We start from the raw sequence: 24,260 nt of genomic DNA on the forward strand, positions 1-24,260 counted from the left end.
TAAGACTCATTATGTTTTAAATGACTTTTATTTTCATTTTTTCTTCAAACTTTTTTTTACAGAAAATATTCAAAACTGAAGTGCTTCAAACACAAGAATTTTATAACAAGAACAGTCCAGTCCTGGTCTAGACGTAGGGGCTGTAGTCCTGGTCTAGACGTAGGGGCTGTAGTCCTGGTCTAGACGTAGGGGCTGTAGTCCTGGTCTAGACGTAGGGGCTGTAGTCCTGGTCTAGACGTAGGGGCTGTAGTCCTGGTCTAGACGTAGGGGCTGTAGTCCTGGTCTAGACGTAGGGGCTGTAGTCCTGGTCTAGACGTAGGGGCTGTAGTCCTGGTCTAGACGTAGGGGCTGTAGTCCTGGTCTAGACGTAGGGGCTGTAGTCCTGGTCTAGTCGTAGGGACTGTAATCCTGGTCATAGTCTGAGTAATATTCTTCGTCTAAATCGTCTTCGTCATAATCGTAGTCCGGGACGTACTCTTCATCTTCATCGTACTCTTCATAATCGTCGTACTCTTCCTCCAGGTTCCGGTTCTGATCTGGGTCCTGGTCCGAATCAGAGTCCGACTTAGACCTGTAATGAGAAACGTGACTCCTCTGCATCATCTTCTCCTCTGAGCCTGTGCTCCTCTGAGCCTGTGCTCCTCTGAGCCTGTGCTCCTCTGAGCCTGTGCTCCTCTGAGCCTGTGCTCCTCTGAGCCTGTGCTCCTCTGAGCCTGTGCTCCTCTGAGCCTGTGCTCCTCTGAGCCTGTGCTCCTCTGAGCCTGTGCTCCTCTGAGCCTGTGCTCCTCTGAGCCTGTGCTCCTCTGAGCCTGTTCTTATGACCCCATGTTCCCTTGTTCCTCTGACCCTTTGTTCTTCTGACCCTCTCCTTCTCTGACCCCCTCTTCTAACCCTCTCTTCCTCTGACCCTCTGGGGATGAGATGAATAAGTCTTACTCTTTGTTAGCTTCGCTCTGATTGGTTGCTTCTGATGCATTGGGGCCCTCTGATTGGCTCTTGGAATCACAGCCCAGTCTGAAATCCTATTGGACGACAACAGAGATCACATGATCAGGACATGTTTAAGAGCTGAAAGAACTCCCCTGTAGACAAGTTGAGATTCTAAGACCTGGGTGGAGTGGTGCAGAATGGCCCTCAGTCGCTCCTGGATTCTCTGGACCAGTTCTAGTCCGGAGCATATCTGGTTTGGTTTGATCAGACGCAGACTTGAGACTAAGTCCGAACTCTGCAACAGCGCCTCCTCTGGAACACAAGGGTTAGACAGGGACTAGACTAAGTCTAAACCAGGATTTAACTAGATCTCAACCAGGATTAAAGCAGAACTAGACCAGGACTAAACTAGGTCTAAACCGGGTCCAAACCGGTTCCAAACCGGGTCCAAACCAGGACTAAACCAGGACTTACCGAGGAGCACTTGGAGGGCGGTGGTGTGGGTCTCCAAAGCTTCAGTCTGTTGCTCCAGGAGGTCGAGTTGTTCCTGGCTCGAATCCTGGACTTGGGTACGCATCTGGACTTGATTCTGGGTCTGGACTTGGGTGCGGGTCTGGACTTGACTCTGGGTCTGGACTTGGACCGGACTCTGACTCTGGGTGTAGTAGCTGTAGACACTGCTGTAGGCCAAGACTTTACGGGACTGGACCAGGACCCGGCAGGAATCCAGGACAAATGACAAGGACGTCATGGGAACTGAGTCTGAGAGACACAGGACTCTGTGGGCCAAGCTCTGAGCAAAGTCCTGAAGGAGGAGAGGAGAGAGGAGGAGGAGGAGAGAGAGGAGCGGGAGAGAGGAGCGGGAGAGGGGGCGGGGGGAATAGAGAAAAGAGGAGAGGAGAGAAGGGGACAAGAGGCAGAGGAGGGAAGAGTTTAAATAAGCAATAGTGAGAGGGGGGGAGGAGGAGAGAAGAGAGGAGGGGAGGAGAGGAGAAAGGATGAGAAACAAGAGGAGGACAGAGGATTAGAGACGAACAGACAGGAGAAAAACATATAATCTTAGGGGTTTTTTTCTGCATGTATTTCACCTCTATGCCACGTTTGAAACTCTGTACTGTGTGTGTTTGGTTCATGTTAGAAGTATTAGGAAAATACTGAACGTTGATAAACAGGAAACAGCAGATACGGCAGCCATTTTGTGAGTGGAACAAGACAACAACAAAATTCTGATGTAAAATATACAAGGCCCAGAAAAGTCCCTGGTTTAAGAGTTTAAAGTGACATAATGGTGCGTTGGGTTGTGTGTCCTCATAAAGCAGGGGGAGAGAGAAGGAGAGAGGATGAGGGGATGTGGAGGGAAAAGGAAGAAAGGAGGAGAGAGGTGGGAGGAGGAGAGAATGGTGTGTTTGTGTCCTCATGAAGCAGGACTCTAAACTAAAATCGTGAGTTTGCGTTCTACACTCACATGTCTGCTGCAACGGCACATTCTTTCATCCAAGTTACCATGGCAACCATCTCTACTTCCTTGTTTGTATCTCACTGGTCACATCACTGTCACATTCGGTCTGTTTCCTGGTTTACTTAGTGTGTTTAGCTTATTTATTTACTTGTTTAGCTCCTGTTTGTTAATTTGTTTACGTGTGTACCTCGTATTACTTGTTTACCTTGTGTTTGTTTATTAGTTTGTTTACCTTGGCCTGGTGCTGGAAGGTGCACTTCTCGTTAAAGTCCTGGAACTTCTTCCCCTGACGAGCTGCTTTACTGACCTGCCCAGTAACACAACGCATCAGTCAGGAGCACAGCTGACTGGACCGTTTACACACAGCATTTAAACATGAACCAGACCACTGAACTGGTCAGGTTCCTCCTCTAAACTGGTCAGGATTCCCTTCTACACCAGTTAGGATCTCCTCTCTAGACTGCTTAGGATCTCCCCTCTAGAGAGCTTAGGGTCCCCCTCTAGGCTTGTTAGGATCCCTCTCTAGACCAGTTAAAATCCCCCTCTAGATCGGTTAGGATCCTCCTCTAAACCTGTTCAGATCCCTTGTACTTGAGATCCTCCTTTAAACCTGTAGGACCCCTCTTAAAGTGGTTGAGATCCTCCTCTAGAAATTTTCAGACTCCTATTAAACCGGCTTAGATCCTCCTCTAGACCAGTCAAACCACTGTTAAACCGGTTGAGATCCAGGTACAGACCGAGGCGGAGCAGTTGTAGTAGTCTTTGTGAGTTGGTTTCCAGGGTTTGAGGCACCTCCAGCAGAATCCATGACTGCATTTGGCACAAGTCATACTGCAACAGACAATAGAGGTTTAGACCTGGTTTAGACCTGGTTTAGACCTGGTTTAGACCTGGTTTAGACCTGGTTTAGACCTGGTTTAGACCTGGTTTAGACCTGGTTTAGACCTGGTTTAGACCTGGTTTAGACCTGGTTTAGACCTGGTTTAGACCTGGTTTAGACCTGGTTTAGACCTGGTTTAGACCTGGTTTAGACCTGGTTTAGACCTGGTTTAGACCTGGTTTAGACCTGGTTTAGACCTGGTTTAGACCTGGTTTAGACCTGGTTTAGACTCAGTCCCGGGTCTCAGTCCCGGGTCTCAGTCCCGGGTCTCAGTCCCGGGTCTCAGTCCCGGGTCTCAGTCCCGGGTCTCAGTCCCGGGTCTCAGTCCCGGGTCTCAGTCCCGGGTCTCAGTCCCGGGTCTCAGTCCCGGGTCTCAGTCCCGGGTCTCAGTCCCGGGTCTCAGTCCCGGGTCTCAGTCCCGGGTCTCAGTCCCGGGTCTCAGTCCCGGGTCTCAGTCCCGGGTCTCAGTCCCGGGTCTCAGTCCCGGGTCTCAGTCCCGGGTCTCAGTCCCGGGTCTCAGTCCCGGGTCTCAGTCCCGGGTCTCAGTCCCGGGTCTCAGTCCCGGGTCTCAGTCCCGGGTCTCAGTCCCGGGTCTCAGTCCCGGGTCTCAGTCCCGGGTCTCAGTCCCGGGTCTCAGTCCCGGGTCTCAGTCCCGGGTCTCAGTCCCGGGTCTCAGTCCCGGGTCTCAGTCCCGGGTCTCAGTCCCGGGTCTCAGTCCCGGGTCTCAGTCCCGGGTCTCAGTCGAGTTCTTACTGTAGACACCCTTCGTTCTTCTCGATGGCTGTAGAACACTGAGGACAGCGTTTGGAGATGAGTTTGGCCAGATGTTTGCTCTGGGCCTCCACACTCATACCCTCGTAGAACCCTCCATCATCCACCCAACGACTGATCTGAGAGCAGGAGGCCGGGAAGTGTGCCTACAAGCAAGACATCACAGAGAGAGTGAAACCCACAACCTCAAACAGAGGCCGGGAAGTGTGCCTATGAGCTAGATACCAGAGAGACCGTCAAACCCACAACCCAGCAACTGATCTGAGAACATGGGGAGCACGAAGCTGGGAAGTGTGCCTAGGAGCAAAACACCACAGAGAGAATCAAACCTACAACCCAACGACTGATCTCTGTGGTGTCTTGCTCGTAGGCCACTTCCCAGCCTCTGTGTAAAGTTGTGTGTTTCGCTGTCTCTGTGGTGTCTTGCTCGTAGGCACATTTCTCGGCTTCATGGTCTCAGATCAGTTGTTGTCTATGAGCAAGACACCACAGAGTGAGTCAAACTCACAACCTCACACAACCACCCACAACCACAACAACACAGAGACACAACCAAGCGACTGATCTGAGAGCACAAGGCCGGGAAGATGCCCTCCCATACCTCGGTGAAGGAGCAGCTAAAGCAGCTCGTCCAGCCACACTCTCCGCAGCGTCCCGAGTCTCCCAGACTCTGCCTCATGAGGACGCGGTCGCAGCCGCCACCGTTTGTGCACCAGGTCAGATTAGAGCATGAGTCCACGTAGGAGCGCAGGAGAGCGCCCTCGTACTGCGGGGGTGAGAAGAGCACGGTGTTATACAGCGAGCACCTAAAGATAGCAGAGTGCCCTCATACTGTGGTGGGGAGAACAGCGTGGTGTTAGAGAGCATCTAAAAGGGAGTACCCGAGACAGAGACAGGAGCAGGACAAATATCGGTATTGGCTCATCCCTAGTTGATTTCAGTGGGTCATGGGGTCTCACCTGTCCGAGAGTATTGTATCAAGGGGCTCATCTGTCTGCGAGTATCGTGTCAGGGGCTCACCTGTCGGAGAGTATCAGCGTCGTGGAGCACCCGTCTGTAGAAGGCAGGGGTGGGCTGGGCGGTGCAATCTGTGATGGGGCAGTTACAGGATAGGCCCAGATTCTGCTCAATCCTCGACGTCAGATACTCCTCCCAACACGACTGAACCAGACCAAGACCAGACCAGGACCAAACCAAGAGCAGTCAGGTTTTGATGCTCGTTTACAATATGGTTGCTACGGTAATGGAGAAAGAGCTTACCTGGCAGCAGAAGTGACCACAGCTCAGAGTGGGCGTGGCCTCTGACCCTGAGTTCAGACAGACAGGACACGATGACAAACTGCAGGACCATCAAAATAAAAGCTTTTATTAAAACGAAATCATGCTTGTCGCAATACTAAAATATCACACTCGAGTTATAGTTGAAACCAGAAGTGTACATACACTTTGAGAAAAAAATAAATAAAAATTTGTTATCCTTATGTCACTTTGTAATCAGTTTTGCAGTATGCTTCGGGTCATTGTCCATTTAGGAGACTCCTAGATAACCTTCTGGCTGATGTCTTGAGATGTTGCTTCAGTATATTCCACATAATGTTCTTTCCTCATCTTTCCCCATTTATTTTATGAAGAGCAACAGTCAGACCACCACCTCCTGCAACAAAACAACTCCACAACATGATGATGCCATGAACCTGTCTCCTTCATGAGCAGTATGATGGCTGGACATTCTCATAGTGTTTATACTTGGATATAATTGTTTGAACAGATGAACATTGCACCTTCAGGCATCTGGAAATTGCACCCAAAGATGAACCAGACTTCACAATTCTCTTCCTGATATCTTGGGTGATTTCTTCCGACTTTCCCATGATATAACATAAATAAGCAGTGTGTATCAGGTGTGTATTCATGCCACACAGTGGAAAAAAAGCATGTGTCTTTTTATATAGTGTATGTAAACCTCTGGTTTCAACTACGGAACAGACTTGATACTGATCCTGATACCACAATGATAATAAAAACCCTTTAGACAATATACTGTAATTTTAAACATTAAATGGTAATACTTTATTTTATATTCCCATATATTTTATATATGGTCTTATATCTGTGTAATCCCTCAGTGGTCCAGGGAGGTTCCATAGTGGTCCATGTTTGTATACTAATCTATGTGGTTTTGATACAGCTCAAGATCATTCTAAAGATAGGTTTATTTCACTCAATGGGACTTTTTTCTATTATCGATACCTGTGAAAAATGAGTATATACTACTTTTAGTATCAATCTGATTTCTGATATTTTTGACAAAGCTGCTGAAGACTCATATCCCCACATGTTTTAGTGACTAAGTTTAGTAAGGCTTACGACTAGACCGGGACTGAATCAGGACTATAGCCCCTACAACTGAACCAGAACAGACCAGGACTCCAATAACATTCTATTGTCTAAAGAAAGAGTGTTTTTATTATCACCATGGTATCAGGATTGGTATTGAGTCTATTCTTTAGTGTCGAAATTAAGTTTGAATGTTTGTATCGTGACAACACTATACTTAAATAACCCAAACCTCCTCCTCTCCTGCACCTGTCACTCACTTGCCATTCAGGCTGAGGGTGGGGTCAGAGGAAGTGGCGGGTTCTGGCGTCTGTAGCCCCGCCTCCAGCAGCAGGGTTATGGGGTCATCTGTGAAACGCTGTGTCACACGGTCCACGTCCCACATGTTTAGAACCAAGAGATGCTCCGCCCACTCCGCCTCCATCGAGAGCGCCTCCGCCACCTAACATGAGATACAGCGTCTCAACTGGGTCTGAACTGGGTCTGATCCGGGTCTAAACCAAGACTCATACCTGCTGGACGGTCTTCTGCATGAGTTCTCGGACTTCGTCTTGGGTCATGGTCCGACCAGAGTCCAGACTGAGGTCCTCCATACTGAAACAACAGGGTCAGAGACTAAACCAGGACTATACCAGGACTAAATCAGGGACTAAACCAGGACTAAACCAGGACTAAATCAGGTCTAACCCAGGACTGGAGCAGCTATGGCTGTAGTCTAGGGCTTGGCCTCTTGGGGGCGTCTGAACTTCAGGGAGGTACTCGAGGATCTGTGGCCGGTCCGGTTTCCTCTGGACAATGTTTTTACTGAAAAGATGCATCAGACAGGAGAGCACGTCTGCAGAGGAGCAGGAGAACCGGACTGGACCCGGGTCTGGATCGGAGCTGAGACTACGGTCTGAGGGCTGACCAGCAGGACTCTTCTGACACAAGTCTAAAACCTGAAAAATAAAGTTTAAAGATGTGGGGTTAGGGTCAGAGGGTCAAAGGTCAGGGATCAGGGCATGACCTTGTAGACGAGGTGGTCGATATGTAGCTCTCGTTCCTGCTTTAGAACCCGGACGATGGTGCACAACAGGAAGTTCCTCTTGCGTTCCAAGATGGCGGCCGTGTCCTCATGCACGCTCCTGTAGTTCTCGTCTGGGGCGAGTCTCACATACACGGAGCTGTGCTGAGAACGCAGCGCCACCTGGGGGTCCACACGAACCACTGCAACAGAGGCAGGAGGTAAAGAGTGAACGGAACATGCTCAGAAACAAGGTGAGATTAAAGACATACTGCATCATGTAACCACCCCTGTGGTCTCCATGGAAATGCTGTTTTAGCTGGAATGTTCCACAGTATTACACTTCTCTATCTCAATGGAGACAAGCAAGTGACGCTACAAGACCAAGTTACATGTCTGATCTGTGGAGAGGCGAGCCACTCACAGTAAGACTGTACTGTTGTTTTTGAAGATACACTTGAATAAATGGGATGTAATACATGTTTAATGTCCAACTGTGGGACATTCCAGGCAAAGCATGGAGATAAACAGGTGGTGGATAGTAAAAAAAGGTCAGTCACATGTCATATCTCACATTCTGAAGGGCGAGATACTGTCGAAGTAAATATAGATGATACACTAAACAAAACAGAATTATCCCAAAAACATTCTAAAAGTTCTACACTGTAAAATATAAGAAATAAATGACAGGATCCAACAATCAAGTCATTTAGTTTGTGATTTTAGTTCATAATTCATACTTCTACAGCTCAAATCTGATCATATAGAAATAACAACCAACAATTTCCCACTAAACTCCTCATGATAAAAAATGACCCCAAAAATGACATCTGACATGTACTGAAAGATAAGTCCAGTGATAGTGATATAGTGATAGTTATGGTCATGGTTCTGATCTTGGTCCCGAATCTCACCATAGACTGTATAAAAAAGTTTTCCTGAGGGAGTGTGACGCCCCCCACAGTTCGGCTCCAAATGAAGCACACTGAGGCTAGCAGTAATAGTAGCTAATCTGGAGTGCAGTTCCCTAGTTGGAATTCCAACCACGAGTATCATGGCAACCAAAGAGCCAATCAGAAGCAAGGCAAAAAGAAGGTAATGCCCCTTCTCACTAGTTTAGCAGGGAGTAGGCGCCTAGCAGCACTATCAATCAAACCTGTTGTTAACTCTACCAGGAGTGACCTCAGGAAAGAAGGTGCCTGATTGGTCTGCAATTAATGTTCATATCTTGATTTCAGGACACAATAGTTCAATAAAAAGTATCATGTAGAGTGGGTTAATATGAACATTTTAAGGTCAAAATGATGAGCCTGACAGCAGCAGTTACAGAAAGAATGATCAGTTTTTACAGAGAAAGTGAATTGGAGCCAGAGTAGATAAAGCTGAAACGCGCCCATGCACACTTCGTGTTTGGAACGCAGCAGGGAGAAGGTTAGCTAGTCTATAACTCTGACCTTGCTTCTCACCTTGGTTCTGTCCTGGTTGGTACATGAGCGGCCCGTCGGCGTGGGTCAGAGGCTGGAGTGCGTGCAGTAGCAGAGGTTCAGACAGTCCAGTTCGGGTCAGGAGGCTGTCCACACTCTGCTCCTGTGAAAACATTTTTTTTCGCCCATATTAAGCCGTTTTCTAATCTCATACTCTGTTCCACCTTGTGGTGTCATGTGGTAATACAGGAAGTGGTCCATTGTGTTATTAAACGACACCTTCACTAGAATCATTTGGATCATTTCAGCCCTGAAATTGCCAATCTTTACTGAACTAAAGGTTAAAGGGTCTGTTAACTTGAAAACTACCATTTCATGACATCACAAGGTGGCACAGAGCATTGAGCTGTGGAGATGTTAAAGTTACTCAGACATGTGAAACATGAAACAAAACACAACTCCAGGTATGTTTTTGAGGAGAGAACAACATTATAACATGGCTCAAAGCTCACAAGAGTCAGTTTTGCATAATATTGGACCTTTAAACACACAGGTGCCAAAATGGCTGCCAGAGTGTGCGGTTTCCTCGTACCTCTCTGTGGTTAAACTGCAGCAGAATCAGCATCTGCACCGTGGACACGCTCAGAGTCCAGGATCCAAACCGAATTTCAGCACGACCCAGAGAGGTCCACTGGAGCCGACGAGGACTACACCCAGTCTGAGAGAGGCCAGTCTGATCTGAGGAAGGAGCAGAGAGTCAGAGGGGCAGAGACTCCCCTCCAGAGGAGCAGAGAGTCAGAGGAGCAAGGAGCCAGAGGAACAGACAGGAAGAAACAGGGGCAGACAGGGGCATACTCACAGTGGTGGTAGAAGTCCTCATACAGGTGCAGAGTCTTGAGGAATGATTTGGGGAGAAGGTCGAGCCGAGTCTGATCCAAATGAAACTGGGATGAAACGCTCCAACAACGAGGAGACAAGACCAGGATCTGGACTTGAGGAGTCTGCAGGGGAACCGGTCAGGACTGGGTCAGAACCAGGTCAGAACCAGGACTTAACATACTTTCCTCACAGAGGTAGAGATCTCACCTGGTCAGAGTCGGTCTTAAACTGGTCCAAATCCAGTTCCACATCTCGTTCCTGGTCTAAGTCCAGGTCCTGATCCTGGTCCAAATCCTGGTCTTGGTCTAATTCTTGGTCTAGTCTGTGGAGCTGGTGCAGACTGAACTCTCGCTGCATCTCGTCAGACTCCCTTAGGTTTAGAATCATCTGCTGAGGCAAACGGGCAGGGAAGCACGCCCCGATCTGACCAATCACTGCGCTCTCCAACCACAGCCCACCTATCAGCAGCAGCCGGTCACCTAGGAAACGCCTACAGCACACAGACAGACCAATTAAAGAAAGAGATCAGAGAGACGGGCCAATCAGAGAAGAGTACCAGTATCTTACGTGCTGCTGTTTACCTGTCGAAGTGCTCAAAGCCCAGTGTGAGTGCATGCGTGCATACATGTGTAACATGCTGTTACCTGTAGAAGTGATCAAAGCTTAGTGTGTGTGGGGGTGTGTGTGGGGGGGTGTGTGTGTGGGTGGGTGTGTGTGTGTGTGTGTGTGTGTGTGGGGGGGTGTGTGTGTGTGTGTGTGTGTGTGTGCGCGGTTATACATGTGTAACGGTGATCATTATGATGTTGTTTATCTGTAGAAGTGCTCAATGCTCAGTGTGTGTGTGAGTGCATGTGTGTGTTTATACATGTGCAACTTTGTCTTAGGTGTTCATTGTGATGTCTGCAGAAGTGTTCAAAGCCCTGTGTGTGGGTGTGGGGGTGTGTGTGTGTGTGTGTGTGTGTGTGTGTGTGGGGGTGGTCATACATGTGTAATGGTCTTATGTGTTCATTGTGATGTTACCTGTAGAAGTGCTCAAAGCTGGTTGCGAGTTCAAGTCCGCTCAGGAACAGTGTCGGCTCGAGGAACTTCTGCAGCCTCTGCTCTGACTCCTCCCCCTTCGCTCCAGGTGCGCTCACTTGAGAGATCATGTGACCGATGTGCCGTGCAAAGCACTCACTCACCTGAAAGAGAGGAAAAGGGATGAAGAGTGGGAGAGTAACATCGTCAAACAATTATCTCTGATGGCTGACAGGTGCAGACAGGTGCAGACAGGTACAGAGTGTGGTACTCACGGCAACTCCCTGGCTGACTGACAGGTGCAGTAGGGCAGAGGAGAAGCCCTGCCTCAGAGCCACAGTGAAGGCCTGGTGTTTATGGAACAGTTCTGTGGTGGATCTGAGCAGACTCTGGTACAGCTCACTGTAACGCTCCGACAAGTCCTGCTCCCCGAGGTGGGTACTCAGGAACACCCGCACCTGAGGAGAGATGGAGGGAAGTGTGAGATACAGGGAGGGGAGTCTGAAGTAAGGGGACAGCACCAGAGGTAGAGAAAGAGGGGACTGTGAGGTACAGGACGGGGACTGTGAGGTACAGGACGGGGACTGTGAGGTACAGGACGGGCATCTGAAGCATAGGAAGAGAGCATCTGGCACATAGATGTGCATCTGACACACGGGGAAGATGGGAGGTACCTGTTGCTGGACCACGCTCTGCCAGCACTGGGCCATGTCACAGATGCTGCTGCGCTCTCGGGGTTTTGTTGGGTCTGAAAAGAATAACCAATTTTTTAGTTTTATTAGTTTAAACTCTAAATGATCTGTTCTAACGTTGTTTCCTTGTCACAGACACTTGGACACTTGTAATAAAGGGCTAAATATGTGGGAATGAAAAACAACTGCAGGCAGGTTTTTGAGGAGGGAACAACATTGCAACAAGAGTCAGTTTATGTAATACAGAACCTTTAAGAAAGCACAAAGGGGTGGGGCTGTACCTGCAGAGGGACGGGGTTCTGGTTCAGGGACGGGGCCTGTGTCCACATGCACGAGCAAATGCACAAGGCGCCGCACGCGAGAGTTAAAGATGGCCGCCCGAGACTTCCAGCGCCGTGGAGAGTCGGAATTCTGCAGGTATTGAGAGAGAAGCCAGGCCAGAGCCGGAGAGTCTGTGAATATACAAGTACTACTGTAAATACTGAAAATGCTACTATTACTTGCTGCTGCTCCTATTCTAGTACTGAGTGAGCAGCCAAGTGTGGGAAAGGTCCCGTTTCACCTGATGATGTCACAACACGCACTAGAGCCACCTGTCTCACCTGATGATGTCACGGCATGCACCAGCGGGGAGACCAGGGCATCCCACACAGTCTGCCCCAGGGCGGATGAGGCTTCGGGGTCGGGCAGGAAACGGTCTGCAAACGCTTGCTCCAACTTTAGCACCGCATTCAACCTGAGAAGACAACAGTACACATATAAGTACAAGTACACATGAGACAAAGTACAGAAGTACACGTCCACATGTACAAGTATACAGTAGTCAGTATCAGTAGTAGCATGAGCAGTATCTGTGGTAGACGACCAGCAGTGATAGTAGCAGTAGTAGTAGCAATAGTAGTTGCAGCAGTAGTACTTTACTTACTTTACTTTATTTTATTTAAAGGGCAATGTGCAGTTACATTAAAAGATGGCTGCACCAGATTTACCATAATGCTACTTTCCATCTGTAGTCCTAAAACAACAACTAATATAACAGTTAAACAGCAGTACCTGTGGTAGATGGACAGTAGCTGGCTCCGGTCTGCTCTGACCTGTTGGCTCCAGGACTGGGCTTTACTTGAGTAGAACAGGTGAGTCCTGAGACACATCTGTTCCCGGAATACAGGCCACAGGGTGGGCTTAGGCCCAAGCACCTCCAGCCCCCGCACACGTGTGTCTATGCCCCCCTAAAACACAAAGAACACAGGACATGTGTATCTATAACCCCCAAAATGCAGAACACGTGTCTATATCCACTGAAACAGAGAACACAGAACATGCGTGTCTATAACCCCTTAACAAGATGTGTCTATATTTTAAAACACAGAACATGTGTCTGTACCCCCCTGAAACAGAACATGCGTGTCTAGACCCCCATGAAACAGAGAGAATACAACTCAATACCCCCCTAATATAATACATATTCTCTTGCTTCCGCTAGTCTTAACTGGTTTGATCGACAGTGTTACTAAACGCCAGCACAGGTGTATTTGTGAACAGTACCTGCTGACACCTCTTGATCCGAATCTGAACCACAGGCCAAAACCGAGTCTGATTCTGCAGCAGCACCACACGAGAGGCAGAGGGTGCCACAGTCACCTGAGGAGCAGAGAAGAGGGTCAGAAGAGCATAGAAGATGGTCAGAGGAGCAAAAGAGAGTGTCAAAGGAGAAGAGGAGGGAGAGATGATACAGAGGAGTATTGTACCGTGCTGAGCTCTGTGGACAGAGCGGAGGTCGTGCTGTCCTCTCCCCCATACACCATGATCTTTGCAGGCATGTAACTGGAGTCATCTGAGGACAGCAACACGGCCAGCTCCCTGAGGTCAGAGGCCACAGGTAAGACGTAGTGAGTAACAATGTGTTAACGCTGTGTTTCAGACAAGATCCCAACATACTACAGTCCAATTATATTTAATACACAACGTTTGTCCTCCTGGAGGTTCTGTGTGGCCATGCCCCTCCTCCCTGTATGGACAGGCTCACCTGATGGCCACGCCCCTCCTCCCTGTATGGACAGGCTCACCTGATGGCCACGCCCCTCCTCCCGGTGTAGACGGGCTCACCTGATGGCCACGCCCCTCCTCCCGGTGTAGACGGGCTCACCTGATGGCCACACCCCTCCTCCCGGTGTAGACGGGCTCACCTGATGGCCACACCCCTCCTCCCTGTGTAGACGGGCTCACCTGATGGCCACACCCCTCCTCATCACCACGGTGATGGTGTGTGACCCCGAGCAGCCGTTGGACTCCCAGTACGTCTTCGGATTCTGGTCAGTCAGGTTTTTCGCTCGATGCTGATTGGACGAGACCTCCACTTTCTCCCAGCATTGGTCCTCACGTAGCTCTGCCCCCGAGCCTGACGGGAGAGGGGAGTACATGAGAGACACTACAGAGTGACTAACGAGTACCTGGAGTACCGCAGAGAAACTAGTGACTAACCAGTACCTAAAGAGTAACACAGAGAACCCACTGTCCTACTGTACTGAAATAGTATTGGTAGTCGTAATAGCGGCAGTATATGTAGTATATATATATATAGTATAATTATTGTAGAATTTGTAGTATTTGTAGTACTGATCTCTGTACAGGTGTAGTATATGAAGTACTTGTAGCAGTATTCATAGTACTGGCCTCTGCAGAGGTGTAGTATATGTAGTATTCATAGCATTTGCAGTATGTGTAGTGCTTATAGTAGTATTCGTAGTACTGACCTATGCACAGGTGTAGTATATGTAGTATTTGCATTATTTGTAGTACTTTTAGTATTTGTAGTACTGACCTCTGCACAGGTGTCGGAGGAACACATTGAACAGGGGGATATTGATTGGACGGTGAGAACGACGGTGCTCCTCGATCTGACCCAGAACCAGCTGAAGACAAAAGTACTACTGAGTACAAGTATTACAGTTATACCGTACAAGTACTGCTGAGTACTACACACTACTGGAGTAGAGTGAACAGAGACACTGTACATTGTCCTTAAAATAAATAAGAGAACCTCAGAGGGAGTACCTCAGAAACAGAGTACCACAGAGGATCTCATAGGGAGAGTACCTCAGAAGGGGAAGGAGTACCTCAGAGAGAGAGAGGACCTCAGAGAGACGACCACAGAGAGAGAATACCTCAAAGGGGGAGGACATTACAAGGAGTACCTCAGAGGACCTGATAGGGACAGTACCTCAAAGAGGACCACTAAGGGAGGACCTCGGAGAGGACCTTAGAGGGGGAGAACCTCAGAGAGAAGACCTCATAGGGAGAGTACTTCAGAGCGAGGACCACAGAGGGAGTACCTCAGATGGAGAGGACTACAGAGGGCGAGAACCTCATAGGGAGTACCACTGAGGGAGAGTACCTCAGAGCGGGAGGACCTCAAAGGGGGAGTGCCTCAGAAGGAGTACCTACCTGGAGGCAGCCCGACAGCACACTGGAGCCCAGGCTCTTGTACAGGGCAGAGATGGGGCAGAGGTCTTGGATCAGGTCCTTGAGGTCATAGGTTGTCTTCAGAGACTCGTGTTTCTCCAGAACCCGGTCCAGGACCGGACCGGCCCCAAACCGTACCATCAGGACACCGAAGTCCTTATCCAGAGACGCCAAACGGAACAGGAGTCCCACTGCCGCCTGGCACACCTGTACCAGATGAGACCAGAGACCAGGATCAAGACCAGAGACCAGAGCCACCAAGGACTAGAGCCGGACTAGAGCCGGACTAGAGCCGGACTAGAGCCGGACTAGAGCCGGACTAGAGCCGGACTCACCTTGAGGTCGGTCAAGTGTAGGTTGATGGCACTCAGACATGGTTCGATGGCACTGTGCCATGGAAACTCCTCATCAAAACCGTCCAAGAGTTTACCCAGAATCCTGCGGGGAACACAGCCAATCAGAGAGGAGCAGAGGAACACAGGAATCAGAGAGGAGCAGAGGGACATACAGCCAATCAGAGAGGAGCACAGGGACACAGCACCAATCAGAGAGGAGATCAGGGCCACAGTACCAATCAGAGAGGAGCACAGGGACACAGCGCCAATCAGAGAGGAGCACAGGGACACAGCACCAATCAGAGAGGAGATTAGGGACACAGGACCAATCAGAGAGGAGCAAAGGGGCACACAGCCAATCAGAGAGGAGCAGAGAGACACACAGCCAATAAAATAGGAGCAGAAAGATATACAGCTAATCAGAGAGGAGCACAGGGACACAGGACCAATAAAAGAGCTTGGGGGGCGGGCTGACCTGAGCAAGGAGAGGGTCGCCGTTTTGTCCATTTTCTGCGTCTCCATCAAACTCACCACATCCAATAAGACATCGGCATCTTGCGTCACCTGACCACAATAGAGGAGGGGTTAGACGTTATGAGAACTCGCATAACGCTCTCCAAAGCCCAAGAGCCTTTTAATAGAACCATTCAGGCACATCAAATTCAAACATTTGTGTCTCATGTAGGACTGTTAAAAGTATTTGTGATTTTTGAGAAGCATTGTGATTACAATGTGATATACAATGTATGGTTTAATAATATTTAAACGTGTCCAGGATCATTCACATCTGAGAGACTCAAATCTGAACTTAAAACTCATCTGACATACGGGGAGGGCATCTGACACACACACGGGGGGAGGGCATCTGACACACATGGAGGGAAGGCATCTGGAGCATCAAACTGACCTGCTTGAGCAGCAGAGAGCCCTCCTGTGGCTCCACGTCACACAGCACCTTCTCCAGAGTCTGGATCACTTCTTTAGATGCTCCAGGCTCCTTTAGACCTGAGAGCAGAGTCTTGACCTGAGCCTCAGGCAGGGCCAAGTCCTGATCTGAGACAGGGACCAGGGTTAGATCTGAACCAGACAACAGCAGGATCTAAGGAGGTCCTAACCGGATCAGAGGTCTCACCTGAGGACAGTGTTCTGAGCACGCTCAGTGCGAGTGCTGGGTGCACTCCATCAGACACACACTGCTTCAGCACCAGGCTCAGCTCGCTGGACTCTAGCGCCTCTTTGAGCTCAGAGTGAGACAGCAGCCAGGACAAGACCAGGAGCCCGGCCTGGATCTGCTCCAGTCCAGATCCCTTCTCCATGGCCTGGCCTGGTCTCTGGGCCTCCTCTGGACTTTGAGGCTCCGCCTGGTCCTCGGTGTGGTCCTGGGTTTGGTCCTGGGTTTGGTCCTGGGTTTGTTCCTGGGTTTGTTCCTGCCCCGGTCTTTCTCTGTGTCTTTGTCTCTGCAGAAGGAGGCGGAGCGCAGCGGGGACAGCCACCAGGAGCCCGCTGGAGCCGGGGGGTGTGGCCGAGCTAATGCTGGTGAATACCTCCCGCACCACCTGCCCCTCAGCCACAGGGGGCGCACTGCCTACACCAGTAAGCACTTGCAGCACCTGAGGAGAGAACAAAACCTGTGAGGACCACACCTTGACCCCTGACCCTTAACTCTCCCTCTCATTCCCCAGTTTGAGACAGCCGTGTCAGTCATGCTAATTGTTACCTTGTCTTTATTTTCATGATTTGACTCCAAAAAAAGTTGTATGTTGTGTCTGTTTAACCTTAGTTCTCTTCATTTAAGTGAAATATAGTTTGTAAATAAAGTTTGATAAGGTTTATTTTGATAAAGACTCACACATAGTCCTGATGTAGACTTGGTTTGGTCCTGTTCTAGTCCTGGTCTAGTCCTGGTTTAAACTTAGATCAGAGCCTCCATGTTTGTCTGCTCTGTTTGCTGGAGCTTTTCCCCTGTTAAATGTGCTCAACTCTGGGCTCACATTCACCTTCAGGTAAACACATTCAAAGAATCGTCCAGATCTGAGCATGTGCAGATACAAGTCTGACGCAAATTCAGCTCTGACTCAAAATGGGGAATGATAGGGGTGCTCTAGCTCTAGCTCTCCCTGTGTGTGTGTGCGCTCACCTCTTGCTCCCCGTGTGTGTGTGCTCACCTCTAGTGCCCCCTGCTGCACCCTGGTGCTGTTGCAGCACTGACTCATGGCACAGAGGAGGGCACAGACTCCGCCCTCTGTGCAGAACGCCACTCTCCATTCGAACTTCACAAACAGACGACGCAGCAGCCGCAAACAAGACCAAACCAAAACCTCAGACTCTGACCCCAGCAAGTCCACTAGGAGTTGCAAGACCCGGGTCCTAGACCAGAGACAGACCGGGGTCAGACCAGAGACCAGACCAGAGACCAGACACACACACACACACGTTATAGAAGCCCCAAAGGAGAGTGCGCTCTATAGAAGCCTCAGAGGAGAGTGCGTGTGGAGCTCGTGTAGCTTTAGTCATACCTGGTGGTGGATTCTGTAAAAGCTTTGTCCCGGTCTGGAGTGTCCTGGTCCAGAGTCCGGATCATGAGAACCACGGCTGCGAGCTCAAGACTGAGTGTAGACTCAGACGCTCCTCCTGAGCCTCCTCCAGAGGTTCCTCCTGAGCCTGCTCCAGAACCTCCAGAGCCTCCCGTCTCCTGCTCTGTCTGAAGAACTGTCACCGTCTCAGACAAACGCTCCAGGACTGACCTCTTCTCCTGCACTCGCTCAGAGAACACTGAGGACAGGAGAGAGTTACACATCATTACTGTTTGTGTACTGCTAAAATCATTGTGAGTTTCATGGTCACAGAGCTGCAGACACAGCCCTCTGACCCAGCCCTCTTCCTCTCCTCTTTGCAGAGATGCATTTCAGGCTCAGGTTCCTCTGATCTGTGGGACTCACTTGAGATGGTCTGCTCCAGGTCTGGAGGGAAGTCCTCAGAAGACGTCTCGATCTGGACTTTCACCTCGGCTTGGCCCTCGATCTTTGATTGGATCTGGCTCTTAGAGGGGGTCTCGGTCTTGGGTTTCTTTGAGGCCGACTCCACAGAGACATCAGGAGACTGAGGTTCTGAGCAGGAGCCTAAAACACAACAAGAAGACTTTAGGAGTTTAGACACAGTTTAAATATATATTATATATATATATATATATATATATATATATATATATATATATATATATATATATATATATATATATATATATATATATATATATATATATATATATATATATATATATATATATGATATATATATATAGATATAGATATATAGATAGATATACACACACACACATATACATATACATATACATACACATTATACAGTAAAGTAGATACCTCTGAGTCTGCGCCCTGACTCCGGCCCCACCCGCAGTTTGCTGGCACAGCTTGCTTGCTGTAGCTCTTTCAGACTCGACAGAGACAGATTCTGTTCCAAGAAGTGCAGCACCTGCGTCGCCAAGGAAACAGGCACGCTCAGCCCAATCAGAGCACTGTCGTCCAGCTCCCCCTCCTGAGGAGAGCCAATAAGAGCAGCGGTTGAGTGGAAGCAGATCTAGAGGTCAGACGTCACTTGTGTGCTCACCTGTAGTGCCCTCTGAAGGAGGCTGCGCACCTGCTCCTGATGCCCCACCTCCAGCTTCCTCACGAAGAACAGCAGCTCCCACCACTCACCTGTGCTGAGCTCCGCCCCCTTCGGCTCACCTGTGCTCAAATACGGACAGGTGTAGAGGGAGGGTCTGAGCAGCAGTGGCTCTGATACGGCATAGAGACAAGAGGAACGATTAAATAAATAAATAAATATCCATAGCAAAGGACGAAGTTTAGACACATCTCATTCCCAGTTTGTTTTCTTTATGTTTACTACTATTTACTTTTCAGATACAGAAGACATCAAATATATGAAGCTATTAAAAAAAAAAAAAATCTACTTTTTTAAATTTCATATTCAAATCCTCAAAGCCTCCTCCCTCTTGTCCTTCTCTCAGTGAGCTCCATCATGAAGTCCCTGAAATGGTTTTCACATCACAGCTGACACAGCATCAGAGTCTCACCTGTGTGTGTATGACCTCAGAGCCTTACCTGTGGGCAGCACCTGGTCCAGCCGGGACTCCCTCAGCTCCGGTCTGGACTCGGCTCTGGTCTGGTCTTTGGTCTGGTCCTTGGTCTGGTCTGGGGTCTTTGGAGCCGAGCTGACAATGTCCAGCATGTGCCAGTAAACCCAGTACGTCCTGCCCAGGGAGTCCCAGAAAATCTGCACGTACACACACACAGAGAGACACACGCACACAAAGGTAAATACACACAAAGAGGTATACACACACACAGACACAAACATACAGGTAAACACAGACACACACACACAGAGTTAGAACCCTCAAACCAGTGTTTCTCAAACTGTGGTCCAAATGTATTAGACCTGCATTAGACCTGCATTAGACCTGCATTAGACCTGCATTAGACCTGCATTAGACCTGCATTAGACCTGAAAATGGGGTGGGGCTGGGGATGTGACCCACCTGCACAGGGGGGGAGCCATTGTTGCTGGTCCTGAACTCGCCCTGGTCTCCGGAGTGGACCTCTTCATAGTCCTGGTTCATCCGGACTCTGGTCCCGGGTCTGAGGGTCTGCTGCAGGTATGACTCATACTCCGACCGAGACCCAAAGTCCTGAACAGTCCTGAACCAGAGATAGACCGGGTTAGGACAACAGCAGCATCTCAACCGGTTTAACAAGGCTCAAGGACTACAGCAGGAACTCATCTGGTATAACAAGGATCAGTGTGTACAGCAGGATCTGAACAGGTTTACCAAGGATCTGGGCCAGTTTACAGGAGGTTTAGAATGGGGTCTACATGGATCTGAACCGGTTTTGGGATCTCACCTGAACTCTTTCTTGGGGGGGGCAGTGCTGCGTTGTAATTGGCTGACATTATGGCTTCGTTCAGATTGGCTGTTGGGCTTGAAAATGGACTTCCTGGTTCTAGGAGGTTCTGTCTGGACCAAAGTCCGGTCCCACCCCAGGACACGGACCAGTTCAGAGACCAGAGCCGCCGTCGCCATGGCAACCTCAAACTCTCGCCGCAACCAGGAGGAGGGGTCAGCGTCTGTCGGGGGAGCGGAGTCAACGAGTGACGTCACACGAAGATATCGCTTCACCAACGAGAACAAGGCTTTGCCTGGAATCTGCGAAGAGAAAATGTACATGTGTTTAACTGAGATATAAATAAGGAACTAAAGAGATGTTCGCCATGGTCACCTACAGTACAGAATGTCCCATTACAGCAGACATGTTGAGAGAGTAGAACTCTGATCAAACTCATGTTCATGTACTTTCCGCCAAACTCACGGTTCACGTTGCGCCAAACTCACGGTTCACGTTGCGCCAAACTCACGGTTCACGTTGCGCCAAACTCACGGTTCACGTTGCGCCAAACTCACGGTTCACGTTGCGCCAAACTCACGGTTCACGTTGCGCCAAACTCACGGTTCACGTTGCGCCAAACTCACGTTCCGTGTGGCTGTGTCATTCTCAACTGGGGCAGTGGCGTATGGTCATGTTGTCATGTGTGCGTATCCTTCTCACCTGTGGCAGTGGTGTGTGGTCACAGCCGCCCTGCTCCTCAGACGACGTGGTTTCGGCGAACAGCTCCAGGAGGGTCAGACGGTTTTCAAAGTCGAGCTCCAGATCTCTGTGAGTCAGGGCCAAAAGAACAGACGCCCTACTGCCTGTGAGACAGAAGAGAACCGGGTCAGAACCAGGGACAGAACTGGGATCAGAACTGGCGCCAGACCCAGGGTCAGAACCAGGGACAGAACAAGGGCTAGCACCAGAGCCAAAACCAGAGTCAGAATCAGGACCAGAACTACAGCCAGAAGGACACCCAGAACCAGGGACAGAAAGTTACAGAACTGACTAAATCAGTTCTGTGGTTCAGTTCACAATTTCTGATTAACCTCAATACTATTATTAACATACTTTGCCACAGCGTCTCATGCAAACAAACTCACAGAATTTTTTGTCCAGTACAAATGTTTAAACATTTTGTCCATTACCAGCCATGTTTGTATAGGTCAGGACAGGACAGGTGGTGTTGCCTGTGTCATGAGAGGCCATAGCCCTCAGTATCTGCCTGTTGATCCTCCTCGTGTGTGTGTGCACACGCGTGCGCTGTGTGTACAGTGACAGAAGGGATAGGTGACTTACAGGTGTGATTTGGTGTTACCTGCGTCGTGAGAAGCCATAGCCCTCAGTATCTGCCCCGCACTCCTCCTCGTACCCCTGTCGCCGTCACACAGCAGCTCCAGGATCAGGTCCAGGGCTCCCGTTTCTCTGAAAACAGGGGCGAGCGCGGCGATGGCAGCATACGAGCTCAGCACTGACACTGTGTGGCCCAGTGTGGCACTGCGGGGCGCTCTCATCTGTCTGTGAGCACGACAAACCAGAGAGCGAACGTCTGCCTGAAGCTCTAACAGCTCCCGCTGGTCCTGAGCCTGAGGAGGAGGAGGAGGGGGAGGGGGAGGCAGGGAGGAGGGGGGAGAGGAGAGCGGGAGAAGGAGGGAAAAGGAGGAGGAAGGGGAGAGATGGAGAAGCAGGGTTATAGACAGAATAACACACAGCGAGAAAGAGAGATGACAGCCCCTCTCTGATTGGCTCTCACCTCTCCATTGCCTGTCCCCTCCTCCTCGGTCACAGGTCGTGGTCCGAGGTCAGGGCAGCTGTAGCGGGCATCTTCTTCACACATCCACATTAAAACACTGTTCTCAGAAGCCCCGCTCCCCGAGTCACTGTCATCTGTGGACACCAGCCGCCAGCGAATCATGAGCTCTGACTGCCCGCCCACCGTGCGCCGACAGCGAATCAGCTCCGAGGGACACGCCCTACGGCCGGCAAACTGAACCACCAGAGCGCCGGACATCTACAGAGAAACAGATGAGTTTATATGTGACATGAGAACTTTAAATCAACCCTACTGTGCTTGTGTCTCTCTATAGTTAAAATCTGACACCTGTGAATCATTATTTTAAGAGAGATTTTAAAAAAAAAAGGAGAACGAAGATGTGATAAAATGATGTCATGACGGTTTATTTACACGCACAAGGTCAGTGTTCAACTAACAGGGCTGGTATATTTATATATATATATTTAAACACCTGACCTGTGTCTTCACAGATGAGGTACAAATGATCACCAGCACCTGCAGCAAATCATGACTCAGTGCTAGTGCAGCCTCTACAGCTCAGTGAGGGAATCCTGAAGGTTCTTTCACATAAGGCCTGTCCATATACTGAGAATGAGACACACCTGTATGTGTCTCTTTCTGCAGGTCAAGGCTCTGGATACAGGCTCACATGGGATTGTAGTAACTTTTCAAACTGTAGAAGGCAGGACACACAGCTCCTTGAACCCGGGGTATCCCGGGATGACCCCGCCGTAGAGATACGTGAGAGATGCACATTCAGTTTTGGTTCAGCTTTAGCACAGTCACTTTCCGATAACAGAAACCGAGCGAAACTAGACGGGTCTCGCTGCAGACCTGCACCGGGAGGACTTCACGTGACGTGCCTCCATCCACACGTGGCTTAAGTAAACTAAAAGCGGCCCAAAGCGCGCCAAAGTCCACTGTCCTCTGCTGTTTTCAACGTAACCATACAAAAGTCTATATCGTTTTACACTAAAGACCCAAACCCTTTTCCAAACCCGAACCATTGCCGATCTGAGCCTAATCTTCACCAGGCACAGGCTTACGGCAACACACACTGACAAACTACATCATATGCGTTTGTATTTACGCCACTGCTCCGAGTTCACTTACGTGTGTTATGTTTGACATGTTTAAATCCCCCTGTGCGAGCAGAGCACACACAAGCTCAGCTCTTACACTTTTACAAATGTTTTAGGAATTAAGTGTACAATACCTGAAGTGCCCATATCAATTAGAAAATGAAATGTACTTTAACAACTTTAAACATTTAGCACATTTAAATGCGAACTAAGCCTCGACTCGTTACAAAGTGTTATTAAACTGCATATAAACTGTAAACTAAAAATAGGGACATGTGGGTGGAGGTGCACCCTGGGGGAGGTCTACAGCCAGACTCTCTTCAGCGGAACCTGGGCTGGACCAGGACTGTACCAGGACCGGACCAGGACTAAACCATAAAGAATAAACAGAATCAGGACTGAGCCTGAGCTAGCCTAAGTGAAACTAAACCAGACTGGACCAGGACGAGCCTTAAGGGGGGTTAAAACAGGACTGGACTGTTTCAATTCTGTCTAAGCTAGGCTTGGTTTGGTACGAAGCCCATGAGCAGACCGGGGCTCAGGGGTTAGCGGGACTATGGTGTCACACACGGGACACCATTGTGCTGTGGTGTCCCGGGTATGAGTGCCTGTGCTGGTGTGACAGCGCGGCTCACCTCGGAGTTCGGCCTCAGTCCCGGTCCTGTTGCGGTCCTGTCCCGGTTCTGTCCCGGTCCTGACCCGGCCCTGGTACCGTTGGACTCTGCGCTGTGGGTGTCTTGTTCGTGGTGTAGTTTTTTTTGTAGTTTTCGGAGGTTTTTGTAGTTTGTTGTAGTTTTCTTTCGGCGCAATTTCCTGGTGCCTCGCGCTGTAGGCTGTGCAGCGGAAGTGATGTCAGCATACTTCCGGTCTATGTTTAGTGCCGCAGCGCCTTCTGCCGCCGGACACACGACTGACACACACGTTTTATTTAAAGCTACAGTCAGGACCGGCCCAGCCTAAGCGAACTAAGCGGTTGCTTAGGGCCCCGAGGCCTTAAAAGGGCCCCCAATCTGGCAACACCCCGCAATATACATTGCATTTAATGCGCGCGCAGTACGCGCTACTGACGCATCTCCGCTGTAGCGCAGTAAGCGCACTGTGTAGTGCACACATGATGTATTTGTTTTAACAATCTGGCAACCAACTGATTGATACTACACCTAATCTTGCAATGATTGGCCAACTTTATTGTAAGCGAGCATGAGTGTGAAGTAAGCAAACATAATGTGACGGTACTGTGCACGA

General features: G+C 49.5%; 1 protein-coding gene across 1 annotated transcript; it reads right to left on the bottom strand.

Annotated features, from left to right (window-relative positions):
- Window positions 1–9: 9 nt before the first annotated feature.
- LOC117382937 (cullin-9) lies at window positions 10–23,845 on the bottom strand. The gene is made up of 45 exons (XM_055227124.1): window positions 23,651–23,845; window positions 21,892–22,149; window positions 21,457–21,724; window positions 20,817–20,959; window positions 20,115–20,416; window positions 19,751–19,910; window positions 19,314–19,485; window positions 18,817–18,986; window positions 18,570–18,744; window positions 18,129–18,308; window positions 17,706–17,961; window positions 17,355–17,556; window positions 16,322–16,799; window positions 16,097–16,242; window positions 15,665–15,753; window positions 15,190–15,292; window positions 14,837–15,061; window positions 14,214–14,304; window positions 13,619–13,790; window positions 13,141–13,252; window positions 12,938–13,033; window positions 12,446–12,621; window positions 11,995–12,128; window positions 11,674–11,844; window positions 11,375–11,448; window positions 10,976–11,158; window positions 10,704–10,864; window positions 9,891–10,173; window positions 9,664–9,805; window positions 9,397–9,542; window positions 8,847–8,967; window positions 7,384–7,583; window positions 7,065–7,315; window positions 6,890–6,971; window positions 6,638–6,819; window positions 5,301–5,379; window positions 5,061–5,201; window positions 4,642–4,806; window positions 4,023–4,186; window positions 3,127–3,220; window positions 2,622–2,696; window positions 1,405–1,735; window positions 1,109–1,242; window positions 937–1,022; window positions 10–571 (listed from the first exon to the last, which is right to left on the bottom strand). Exons 2-45 carry the CDS (start codon window positions 22,147–22,149, stop codon window positions 388–390), a joined length of 7,557 nt encoding a protein of 2,518 aa, XP_055083099.1. The 5' UTR covers window positions 23,651–23,845; the 3' UTR covers window positions 10–387.
- Window positions 23,846–24,260: the final 415 nt, after the last annotated feature.

Source organism: Periophthalmus magnuspinnatus, chromosome 15, assembly GCF_009829125.3.
Source record: "Periophthalmus magnuspinnatus isolate fPerMag1 chromosome 15, fPerMag1.2.pri, whole genome shotgun sequence".
NCBI classification, from domain to species: Eukaryota; Metazoa; Chordata; class Actinopteri; order Gobiiformes; family Gobiidae; genus Periophthalmus; species Periophthalmus magnuspinnatus.

What these genes read in the sequence shown, in the direction of transcription:
- LOC117382937 (XM_055227124.1), bottom strand. Translation starts at nt 22,149, where the DNA reads ATGTCCGGCGCTCTGGTGGTTCAGTTTGCCGGCCGTAGGGCGTGTCCC. An exon ending in GCATGCCGTGACATCATCAG is followed by an intron (nt 11,845 to 11,994) that starts GTGAGACAGGTG and finishes GTATATTCACAG; the next exon opens with ACTCTCCGGCTCTGGCCTGG. An exon ending in ACTACAACTGCTCCGCCTCG is followed by an intron (nt 2,697 to 3,126) that starts GTCTGTACCTGG and finishes GTTACTGGGCAG; the next exon opens with GTCAGTAAAGCAGCTCGTCA.